This window comes from Dryobates pubescens, chromosome Z (assembly GCF_014839835.1).
Source record: "Dryobates pubescens isolate bDryPub1 chromosome Z, bDryPub1.pri, whole genome shotgun sequence".
NCBI lineage: Eukaryota > Metazoa > Chordata > Aves > Piciformes > Picidae > Dryobates > Dryobates pubescens.
Window position 1 is genome coordinate 97,255,754 of NC_071657.1, and position 12,762 is coordinate 97,268,515.

A 12,762-nucleotide genomic window follows, 5' to 3' on the forward strand; every position below is an offset into this window, starting at 1 on the left:
ACACATGCAATTAAAGAACGCTGTACCAACAGCTCTCAAAACATAGCTGTTCACAGTCAGTCCTTTGAAGCATGGCTTCACACTACCATGCTGCGTTTCAGCTGGCAATCTTGACTAACACATAAAAATATTGTCAATAAAAATTACCATGTAGGTAGTAAACAGAAGAAAACCAGGATATATAACATTTACAAGACAATCTGAATTAGCAGGGTGATATAGCAACTATCTTATTCTATTCAGCACCAAGATAAATACACTTGGGATCAAAGAATACAGAGCATGTTCAACAGACTCTTAGAAAGTAGTAACTTTCAATTTCAGATGACTGACTGCTGTTGGGGGAAAAAAGGGCTAATGTTCTTCTTAGATGTACAGGAAGAGCAGGTAAGTGTTTTATAGTGACCTGGTGTTCCTATAACAAGGTATGTCAGGTGTTACAATCCATCAGTAAAAGGTAATAAGGAACAGCCCAAGGTTAGCTGTGCAAAGGCTTCCCTGTTGTTTTATATGTTCACTGCATTAATGCAACAGAGGCTGTAGCTCACTTATGTAAATCTAGCTCTGACTGTTTAGATACTGTGTCTGCTCTCCAGGACAGATGTGAAATACTGGAGAACCTTCAAAAGAGAATATAAAAAAATGTATCAACACCCTCCCCCCCAAAAAAAACCCCCAAACAAACCAAACAAAACCCCAACACCCAAAAACCCCCCACCAATGCCCCCCCCCAAAAAACATTTCAAGAGGGATTGTCTCTCAGGTGGACTTCTGTGTCCAATAACAGACTTTGTAGTCTCTCACACACAGGGCAAAAGAAGGCTCCAACACCGTATCTATACATGAAGCCTGTTTATGCCCTGACTAGACCATTTTCTCTTTCTCAGTGAAAAAAGAACAAGGAATACAATGCCACTCCATGTGCTGCAATTCTCTTCAGTAGTATCACCAAAATTCAGTTGTAGTGATACTGATGTCTTGGCCTTTCTTTTAGTGAGCATTATCAAATGAAATATAATCATGTAGTTAAAAGTGTCCAATATGTCAAAATGAATTAAATCTTGTTTGGGGTTTGCAATTTTAAGCTTTCTTCATGAAAATTTTGTTCTTATTATGTGGTATAATATATTAATTAGCAAACAAATAGTTGGTGTTACGGTTGGACTTGGGACAAAATGGGTCAAACCAAACCAGTGGGCTATTTTCCCAACACAGAAATGAGGGAAAAGTAACACTCAAAAACTTGAGATTGAGACTAAGAAAAGTGAGATAATAATAGACTGACTGATGAAAATCAGATAAACATAGTACAAAATGCATAATTACCTTAGCCTATTTGCAGACAAAAACATGGCACAAAGAAGCAGCAAGCAAAAGCAAGCGAGCCAAAAGCCCAAGCCAGAAAACTACCCCATCCCTCCTTGTCCCACTGCCATCCCAGCGGAAAAGACCAACACACAAGAATCTGGAACCCAGATGCAGCAACTGGAATGGGAAGACTCCCATGTTGCTATCTGAACTTCAAACCCCATAATACTTTGCTCCAGTTAGCACTTTCATCTTAGGCTGGCATGGCTGCATCATGGTGTGAATAACAGCAGCAGGTTCAACTCAGCCCATGACAGTAGATTTCCAGCTTTTTCATCTAGTTGAGCATTTTTTACATGATATATTTAGAAGCTTATTTCTTATGCTTTTCAGAGGATTAGTTCTGGGCCCCTCAGTTTAGGAAGGAGGTTGACTTGCGGGAGCATGTCCAGAGAAGAGCAACAAAGTTGGTGAGGGGTTTGGAACATAAGCCCTACGAGGAGAGGCTGAGGGAGCTGGGGTTGCTTAGCCTGGAGAAGAGGAGACTCAGGGGTGATCTTATTACTCTCTACAACTACCTGAAGGGAGGTTGTAGACAGACGGATGTTGGTCTCTTCTCCCAGGCAAGCAGTACCAGGACAAGAGGACACAGTCTCAGGCTGCGCCAGGGGAGGTTCAGGCTAGATGTTAGGAAAAAGTTCTATACAGAGAGAGTGATTGCCCATTGGAATGGGCTGCCTGGGGAGGTGGTGGAGTCGCCATCACTGGTGGTTTTCAGGAGGAGACTTGATGGGGTGCTTGGTGCCGTGGGTTAGTTGCTTGGGTGGTGTTGGATTGGTTGATGGGTTGGACGCGATGATCTTGAAGGTCTCTTCCAACCTGGTTTATTCTACGTATTCTATGTATTCTATGAATTATATTCTATTGACTAGATACAGATTCATTATCTTTCACTATTATTATAAAGATGCATTTAGGTAAACACTGCATTTAAATTTCAATGTATAGCATTTTATGTGAAGAAGTATTAATGTTGAATATGCTGTTAAATACTGTTTTATAATGAAAGGATTTATCAACCTATTTGGCCTCTTTAGGGTATACTAAATAGCTGTTATCAGCAGTTAACTGAGCTGACCTTTCCCAGTCACTATGTCCTTCAGAATTTTAGAACAAAAGTATTTTATCCTTTTGTGCCTATCTTTCAAATTCAAAGACAGAAAGGGGAAATCAGCTTTCCTGCTTTTTCCGTTTCCGGTTGATTTGAAGCTTTTAAATTAATAAGTCTTTAAACTTGCTGAATACCGTCAGTTGGTTGTTTTGTGGATGTTGGTGTGTGTTTGTTTGTTTGTTTGTTTTGCCTGCTGTGGCATTTTTAGAATAAGTTTCTGTGGTTAAAAGTTGGCACAGAATTTCAAGGGGAAATGCTAGAGGGCTGGGAAAAGGCATTATCTGTCTCCCATGTTTACTGCTTCCAACTACGTGTTTAAATGTCATTATCTTTTTTCTGACTCATATAGAAAAACCTCCATTTTCCTCTTCTGATTCTCACTGGTACTAAACCTTGATAGAATCCTGACCAAGACTGCAATCTGATGCTTCTACACTTTGTAGAAGCAGGAAGAAGACTGAAGTTCCTGTTTGGATCATTGGCCTGATAGTATCATCTTTCCCTCTAGGATTTGTGTCAACACTAATGGATTTGAATTTTGGAACTCTGAAAACTGATGATTATGACTTTTCCAGTTGCATCTGTGCATAACATCACAGTTGGGTGGTCCAGTGGGGCTCAGCACAGGGCTATGCTCCTGCCATTCAGCATTGGCTGGTATTATATAGGCCAAGGTCTGTCTTGCCATGTGGTAGTTGTTGTGGCTGTGCTATAGCAATTGCTGCTGAAAACTAAATAGAAGATAGAAGTAACTGTTCAGCTTCTTTCCTCTTGCATAGCTGTTAGAAAAGTGTCTGCCCAGTCAGGTTCCAGCAAAGATGTTGGAAATTCCAAAAGATGACTGGGACTGTTTTATACAGGTTGAAGTCCTGTGATTAGCTTCTTTATTCATAGCATAACAACTACACTGCACACAGAAGTACGTGTTTGTGTAGGTAGAATTTGATTGGAATGGAAAAAAAGCTTTCTTGTCCCAAAATGAGGAAGAATGGTGATTAAGAAATACTCTTCTTCAAACTCTATTTAGAAATAAAGTTTCTTTGGGTAATTCTTTTTCCTGACTTACTTGAATTTTTAAACCACAGCTCTTGCGAACAACACAGATTTCAAAATGGAAGAGGTAAACCCCGAGATGTTTTGGTGTTGAGAAAGCTTTGTGCTGTCAACTATGTTGCACAACATTTTTTTATTCATTTAATGCAACCTTCTTTCAGATTGACCCTGCCTGCAAGAAATCTGACTTTGGTGAATCAGTTGATTTGTTTTTGTTTTGTTTTGTTTGTTATCTGGGCCCCTCAGTTTAGGAAGGAGGTTGACTTGCTGGAACGTGTCCAGAGAAGGGCAACAAAGTTGGTGAGGGGTTTGGAACACAAGCCCTATGAGGAGAGACTGAGGGAGCTGGGGTTGCTTAGACTGGAGAGGAGGAGACTCAGGGGTGACCTTATTGCTCTCTACGACTACCTTAAGGGAGGTTGTAGACAGGCAGAGGCTGCACAAGCCTCAAAGAGCAAGCCAGAGAGGTGCCTTTCCTTGCTTTTCAGTTGTCCCAGACAACCCAATGTTAATTCACCCCATATTCTGGCTAGATGATCACCTGGGACTTTTGCCCACTTCCTGTATAATTGTTTTTTTAGGTGGTGATGCAGAACAGATGTGGATCGTTCCTTTTGCAACAGCCTTCCCTTTCACTCTGCTAGGTGAATCTGCTCAGGGCAAGTGGGATTTTAAGTGGATGTAGGTATGTATCTTACCAATTCACTACATGGTGCTTGGAAGATAAATTATCTAGGTAGATTGGATCGCCCTCAGAAGGATTTCAGGTGCACTTATCTCCCTTTTCTTTATGGGAAACACACGTACTTGTCATAGGAAAACTGTATCAAGTTTTTCCCACTGTGCAGTAAAGTAACATGTAGACAAAGCAATACTTCAGTGCAAGTGAGAGTCACTGAATACCTTTATTAAGTTGAATGCAAATACTTACAAGGTGTTATAGGGGTATCCCTACTTGAAGTATACTATTTTTGTTTTTATTTTACCACAGCATTTTCTGCCCACAGTTGCTGAAAAGGAGATGTTCAACTATTTGATTGGGCTGTTTATCCTACTCTGCAGCTCTACAGCAGGTATGTTTTTTGACTATTAGCAACCATCTTACCGTAAGTAGATCTCACCAAAAGGTGACCTTCTATAAATGATTAAAATAAGAATAAAAATAATAAAAAATAATAATAAAAAAATTTTTTAAAAAGGAAAAAAAAGCAAAGCATTTTATAAATGGAAGTTAGTGGGTGATTGACTAAGTAGTGTACATATATAAAAATAGCTAATTTATGGAGCTTTGGATGTCTTCTTTGTGGAATGTTGTGATCATGATAGCCTGGATTTGTTTTCTTTTGTATTTAAAGTATTAAAAAACAAACAAAAAACCAAACAAACAAAAAACCTACCCCAAAACTTACTTTATTACCTGTTTCCCTGTTGCATACAATATAGGTGAGTGATCTGCATCTAGAACACAGATCATAGTTCAGCTCTTCTTGGATTCTGAACCAATGTTTATGACTTTGGAACACCGAGAAATCACTTTGAAACAAAAAGGAAACAAAAAGAAACAGAAAACAGTTTACAATTAATATACCCCAGAGGAGGTGATTACAGGAAAACAAAGAAGTTTTGTTTTTGATTCCCTTTCATTCCTATGTTCTAGCAAAGAAGTGCTGTCTACAGTACAGAGTGGTGGTGGTGTTATTTAACAGATTTGTTCATGAAATTTGGCATCAAGTAATAAGTAACAGAAAAAAACCCCAAGCCAACAAAAAACCAGCAGGACTTTTAATTGGTGATACTGGTGCTGTTTGATAACCATGTTGCTGAATTAATTCATTCAGCCTGCTTCTGTGTATTTACACACATTTTGTATACAACTCCTGCACTGTATCTGCAAATAGAAACCCTATAAGTGGTACAAGTACTAAAGGGATATTGAAATACACAGCAGCTTAGCTGTAAAGCAGTTCAATGTATTTTCTGATACAGTAGTTACCATCTAAATGGTATGCAGACCTTTTACATGTAAGAATGGCTTTAAAAAAACAAATGTAAAAGACTAGAGGCTCTCTTCATTTTCAGCTATTAAAAAAACATTAGAGTTGAAATTTTTCACTATTTCTGGGAAGGTGTAGAAATACAATTTTTGCATAGTATCTGTGGTAACATCAATGCGAATTGCATTTCCTAACAGCACTTAGAGGATGGCCAAGGGATCAGGCCCAGCCAGCATGGGTTTAGGAAGGGCAGGTCCTGCCTGACCAACCTGATCTCCTTCTATGATCAGGTGACTGCCTGGTGGATGTGGGGCAGGCTGTGGATGTAGTCTACCTGGACCTCAGCAAGGCCTTTCACACCGTCCCCCACAGCAAACTCCTGGCCAAGCTGTCAGCCCATGGCTTGGATGGGAGCACACTGTGATGGGTTAGGAAGTGGCTGGAGGGCCGAGCCCAGAGAGTGGTGGTGAATGGTGCCACATCCAGCTGGCAGCCAGTCACCAGTGGTGTGCCCCAGGGATCAGTGCTGGGCCCCGTGCTCTTTAACATCTTTATTGATGATCTGGATGAGGGGATTGAGTCCATCATCAGTAAATTTGCTGACAACACCAAGGTGGGGGCAGGAGTTGATCTGCTGGAGGGTAGAGAGGGTCTGCAGAGGGACCTCGACAGGCTGGACAGATGGGCAGAGTCCAAGGGCAGGAGATTGAACACATCCAAGTGCCGGGTTCTGCACATTGGCCACAGCAACCCCATGCAGAGCTACAGGCTGGGGTCAGAGTGGCTGGAGAGCAGCCAGGTGGAGAGGGACCTGGGGGTGCTGGTCGATGGTAGGCTGAACATGAGCCTGCAGTGTGCCCAGGCAGCTAAGAGGGCCAATGGCATCCTGGCCTGCATCAGGAACAGTGTGGCCAGCAGGAGCTGGGAGGTCATTCTGCCCCTGTACACTGCACTGGTTAGGCCACACCTTGAGTGCTGTGTCCAGTTCTGGGCCCCTCAGTTTAGGAAAGATGTTGAGATGCTGGCAGGTATCCAGAGAAGGGCAACAAAGTTGGGGAGGGGTCTGGAGCACAGCCCTGTGAGGAGAGGCTGAGGGAGCTGGGGTTGCTTAGCCTGGAGAGGAGGAGACTCAGGGGTGACCTTATTGCTGTCTACAACTACCTGAAGGGAGGTTGTAGACAGGTGGAGGTTGGTCTCTTCTCCCAGGCGGCCAGTACCAGAACAAGAGAACACAGTCTCAGGCTGCACCAGGGGAGGTTTAGGCTGGAGGTTAGGAGGAAGTTTTACACAGAGGGAGTGATTGCCCACTGGAATGGGCTGCCCAGGGAGGTGGTGGGGTCGCCATCACTGGAGGTTTTCAGGAGGAGACTTGATGGGGTGCTTGGTGCCATGAGTTAGTTGTTTAGCTGGGTTGGATTGGTTGATGGGTTGGACGCGATGATCTTGAAGGTCTCTTCCAACCTGTTTATTATTATTATTATAATGTCTGATTTGAGTAACTAAGCATTTTATTTGAACTCTATATGAAAAAAAAAAAATCTAATTAAATGGATCTGTAGAGAACAAAACAAATTACTGTTTTCCACTGGCATTTTAATTAATTAGGTTATGTGATATCCTTGATTTTGTTTTTAGACGAAAACTCTGTCAGAGGTGCCGACATCTTTCCTTCATCGCCTGAAATTGAGAGAGGATCCACTTTGAAACTGTATTGTTTTCTTGGAAAACACTATACGCCTCACAGAAATGCAAGCCACATAATCTGGAAATTGAATCATGAGTTGATTGCTCAGGAAAACTATCACATTGTGAATGAGACTGTATCTAGTGTAACCATCCATAATTTCACTTACAGCAAAGCTCATGTGCAATGTTTCATGAAGCACCCAGACAAGGAACAACTTCTGGTTCACACTGAAGTAGAATCTGGCTGTAAGTAGAATATTGTAAAAAATAATGTTAGCATCTCATCTTTTTACAGCTTATTATCAAAGATGTACTTTTAAAACAGCTTGCCTTAGCTTGTGCCATTGTAAGACGCCTGTATTCGTGTATCTCCTTTGTGGTTTTTTTTTTTCCTCCTGAAATAAAGTATTAACTTGCAGACATTCTTTACTGACACTGGTACACAATGTGTCTCACTCTGACTTTTGGCTAGCTGAAGTTAGTGGAGGTTTTCCACTGAGTTGAAAGATTACTGGGTTTGCCCCTTTGGCTATGTCTTTTATCTAGCCTAGAAAACTTCAGCTTTCTCCAGGGAGGATTTCCTCCCTAATCCTCAATTCTGAAAAATTCTTAGCCTGGAGAGGAGGAATCTCAGGGGAGACCTTATTGCTGTCTACAACTACCTGAAGGGAGGTTGTAGACAGGCAGAGGTTGGTCTCTTCTCCCAGGCAACCAGCACCAGAACAAGAGGACACAGTCTCAAACTGTGCCCGGGGAGGTTTAGACTGGATGTAAGGAAGAAATTCTTCATAGAGGGAGTGGTTGCCCATTGGAATGGGCTGCCCCAGGAGGTGGTGGAGTTGCTATCATTGGAGGTGTTTAGGAGGAGACTTGATGGGGTGCTTGGTGCCATGGTTTAGTTGATTAGATAGTGTTGGATGATGAGTTGAACATGGTGATCTCGAAGGTCTCTTCCAACCTGGTCTATTCTATTCTATTCTATTCCATTCCATTCAATTCCATTCCATTCTAGCTTATTCTATTCCATTTTATCTTATTCTATTCTAAATGCATCTCTGTATGAATATATTATAATCTCTAAAGAGAACATTACAGGATACATGCGTATGTACACATATGCATATTCTCTTATTGTATGGATAGGTGATGCTATCAAGGGCAACAAGGCTGGTGAGAGGCCTTGAGCACAAGCCCTATGAGGAGAGGCTGGGGGAGCTGGGATTGTTTAGCCTGGAGAAGAGGAGGCTCAGGGGTGACCTCATTGCCCTCTACAACTACCTGAAAGGTGGTTGTAGCCAGGAAGGGGTTGGTCTCTTCTCCCAGGCAACCAGCACCAGAACAAGGGGACACAGTCTCAAGCTGTGCCAGGGGAGGTTTAGACCTGAGGTGAGGAGAAAGTTCTTCACCGAGCGAGTCGTTCGTCATTGGAATGTGCTGCCCAGGGAGGTGGTGGAGTCACCGTCCCTGGAGGTGTTCAAGGGGAGATAGGACGTGGCACTTGGTGCCATGGTCTAGTCATGAGGTCTGTGGTGACAGGTTGAACTTGATGATCCCTGAGGTCTCTTCCAACGTTAGTTATACTGTGATACTGTGATACGCTTGTGTGTCCCATCCTGGTAACAAAAGATGGAATAAAAAGCAGTAGAAGGTATTAGCTGTCCACATAGTTTAATGCATGCTAAGATTGTAAGTAAAAGAAAGATACTTTGAGTGTTATATTAAGTCTGACAGGAAAACAGTATTTTGCAGAAGGGACTTTTCCAACCATTTTATTTGCATTTGTTGAAATTCTTTTCCTTTCAATTCTAATTTTTCTTATAGAGTGAAGAAGTCTGGCTTTAACAAAGAGGTCTTGTAAAGCTGTTACATTTTTTATGGGTGACTTCAGGCTGCAGAGATTGCAGAGTTGTTTCCTTTTTGCTACCTTGCTTATAAGGTAGTTCAGAATTAGTGACCTCTTCAAGGTCATATAGGTATGTTTGCGAGGAAGTTGTCTTCTGTACTCTGAGGTCCTGCAGGCTCCTCAGACTAGGGGTTTTCATATGGTGAGTTGTTAGACATTCTGGGAAGTACCCAGAAGAAGTTTTATCTTTCAGAGAATGCCTTTTCCTAAACTTTTGCCCTGTTTCTTTGTTTTCCTTTTACTCTCTGGAGTCTATTTAGAGGTTCAGGACAATGCATGTAGTGGTTTTGTGTAAGGTAGTGATGCACTGAAAATACTGTCAGGCTCACTCAGTTAAATATTTCTGGGATGCAGATGGAGAAAATCTCTCTGTCTCCCCAGGGGAATTTGATTTTGGTTTTATGAGGAATTTTGAGGGCAATAAGAAAATATAAAGTGAAGTGCTATGCATGTTTTTTTAGTGAAGTAAGCTGTAAACTGTTCTTTGACCAACAGAATCAGTTGTATGTCAACATCACTTATTTTTACTGGATTTTTTTTCTTAAATCCTTGTTTTTGTAGTTCCACCGGATACACCAACAAATATTTCCTGCACTTTTTACTTTAACACTAAACTTACCTGCACCTGGAATTCAGGAAGAGAAACATATCTTATGACAAACTACACTCTTTACCGCAAAATGTAAGTACAGGATGTATTTGGAACTGGACTTCTGGGGTGAGGCCACCAGTTCCCTTCCTCTCATATACTGACTTCTGTTTAAAAAAGCCCCGCTGGAAGCGTGGAGTTCAGAGTCATGCAGTCTCCTTGGTACATTCAATTATTTTTGCCAGGGATTGAAAAAAGTTTCACTCTGATACATTTTTATGTATGCTGTATAAAGGAAATTTATTCAGTAAAAAAGCACCAGAACAAGGGGACACAGTCTCAAGCTGTGCCAGGGGAGGTTTAGACTTGAAGTGAGGAGAAAGTTCTTCACCAAGCGAGTCGTTCGTCCATGGAATGTGCTGCCCAGGAAGGTGGTGGAGTCACCGTCCCTGGAGGTGTTCAAGAGGAGATTGGACGTGGCACTTGGTGCCATAGTCTAGTCGTGAGGTCTGTTGGGACAGGTTGGACTTGATGATCCTTAGGGTCTCTTCCCACCTTAGTTATACTGTGAGACTGTGATACTGTGATACATTCTAAAAGAGGGGTTTGTATTCTAAATATGCTAGCATATGATATAGGGCAGGAAAACATCTTTAGTTTTATCACCATTTTAGGCTTCTGTCTTCATTAGGTGGAGCATTCATACTGGTTTTAGTGTTTCTATATTTTATAACCTACCTGAGTTTGTGAAACTGCAAACTAGCACAGCTATTAAAAGTAAATGTCAATATTGTTTCTTCCTGTACCGGCACAAATTCTTAACCACAGAGTGAAGTGGATTGCAAAACTATTTTCAGTAAAATCTAACCATTAATTTTAATCTAGATAACTCCCAAGAGTTCACTGTATGACTACAAAAGCATTGGCACAAGGGGGCAGAGCTGTGGATTGAAAACGATCAGCTGCTTCCCTTTGCAGCAATGCAGGTTTACCCTAGCTTAAAGGTGTCCATGAAATACCAGCCTCAAACTGTTTATTACTTGCACAAATATCTGTGTGCTTACTGCATAATATGAAATGTTTAACACAGGGCTCATGTGTGAGTTTTTCTTGGTTTGATAATTTCTCTGTGGCTTGAAACAAATTTTGTTAGCTTTGCATCCCACTGTATTTATTGTGCCAGTATATGCTGTTAATACAGAATATTATCAATGTGTTCTTTCAGGAAAATCTGTCAAATTTCTATTATCTGGGTAGTCTATTATCTTGGTAGTGGTACAATTTGGCCTTATTTATTTAATATTAAAAAGATTAATAAGAGCTTGTTTTCACATAATTCTGTGGCATGTGTTACTAGCTGTGTCTACCTGCCTGTATTTTTAAAGAAGGCGTTCCTTGGAGTGGCATGATTTCACTGCTTTTTGAGTCTTCAACCTAAAACAATAATAATAGCATATGGACATTAAGGCATTTCTTACTCTTCATTACTGGTTCTGGAAAGTTGTCTTAATGATTGCTGTTACAATTAATTGAGTCTGGGCAGGCTGTTCATATGCATTTACAGGAGCAGTGGAATTAAGAAAGAGTATTTGTTTGCACAATCATATTGTGTAAGGAGATCTTCACTAGGAAGACTTTGCTGCAACTCCAAAAGCATACTGATAATGATGAAATAGTAACCCAACAATCAATTGTAGTTATTACAAAAGAATGTGATAATTTGTAATTCCTTCTGTTTTATCTTGATTTTTAGGATGTCAGGAGGAGGGGTATTCTGCTGTGAAAGCAAAACAGAGTCATGTTCATTTCATCATCCACATACTCCATATAGTAGTTCATCTTGTTTTCAGGTGAAAGCTGAAAATGTTTTGGGTGAAGCCTCCTCAGACTGTGTTCCCATCCCTATGGAAAACATAGGTAATTAATAGCAAGAGTTAAACGGATACAAAGCATCATATGCTGAGCTGACTGCACCCTCTCCAATTCTTTTTTCCTCCTTGCAGGTTAGAGAAATCTGAAACAAATTGTCTAATAAAAGTTGGTTTACATAGAATAAGCCAAGAAAAAGATAATTTTTCAGTAGCATGGTTTTGAAACTATTATTCAGGTTTCATTTGGTTTTAAATTTGTGCCAGTTTTCAAGTGCCATCTGATTTTAATTCTTAGTTAAAAGATATTTAAGGTTAGATAAACTATTTAATCCTTCCCAGTTACTTTTTCATCAAAACTGGATGTTTCTCATTTGGTTGAAGCACGTCTTTTTTTTCACGGTCTTTCACAGCATTTTTCAGCAATTTCTTGTTGGTGTGCTGTACTCATACTATGAAATGTCTAACTACAACTTGTTTGTAAGTAGTGTTTGACATATCCTTTATAAATGACTAAGTTTTAAATTATTAATAAGTACAGGTCATACACTGAAACTTTTTATTGAAACTTGGACTGGCTGTAAATGAGTATTGCATTTTCTTCATTCCTGGGTAGGAATGTTTAAGAATCACCTGTACTTTGACTCTCAGGAGCTTGAACAGTTTTGTCTGCCTCTTCTCCCTCTGTGCTGTGCTGCATTTTCTGCTGCTTCATATTAATGTAGTTAATCAACAACCTTTTTCAGAGTTGTTTTTTTTTTTGCTGCAGGACTCCATCCGCTTGTCAGCTGTATGCTCTTTACTCCCTGTGTTCCGGTGTGCTGTGCCTTCCCGTTAATTTCCACATCCCCTGTACCAGCTATCTCTTCTCTCTGTGTTAGTCCATTCTTCTCCTATTGTCTACTTCTATCCCCCTCTAATCCTTTTCAAGTGAGTTTGTCCCTCGTGCAGTTTGGCCTCCCAGCTCCTCATTCTTTCTTTTCCTCGCTGTGCTCTCTGAGTAGAATTCTTCAGTGCTGACACAGGTAGAAGAAATCTGCACATCAGTTTGAGAGCAGGTTTGTCAGCATTTAAATAGGTTGTGTGTGCAATCTCTCTTATAGATAACTACCCATATATAGACTTATGCCTATAAACTGAACCATCATATTAATAGTCTGATAGGATGTGTGTTATTGGAATACACAGAG

At 40.7% G+C, this 12,762-nt stretch overlaps 1 protein-coding gene across 1 annotated transcript in view; it reads left to right on the top strand.

Moving 5' to 3' along the window:
• The first annotated feature begins 4,553 nt into the window (after positions 1-4,553).
• The window catches only part of IL31RA (interleukin 31 receptor A), a 36,778-nt gene continuing 28,569 nt past the window's right edge, over positions 4,554-12,762 (top strand). Inside the window, exons 1-4 of the mRNA XM_009896610.2 lie at positions 4,554-4,605; positions 7,162-7,458; positions 9,677-9,797; positions 11,458-11,621. Of these exons, the coding sequence (XP_009894912.2) occupies positions 4,554-4,605; positions 7,162-7,458; positions 9,677-9,797; positions 11,458-11,621 (634 nt within the window). The remainder of the gene's footprint in view (positions 4,606-7,161; positions 7,459-9,676; positions 9,798-11,457; positions 11,622-12,762) is intronic.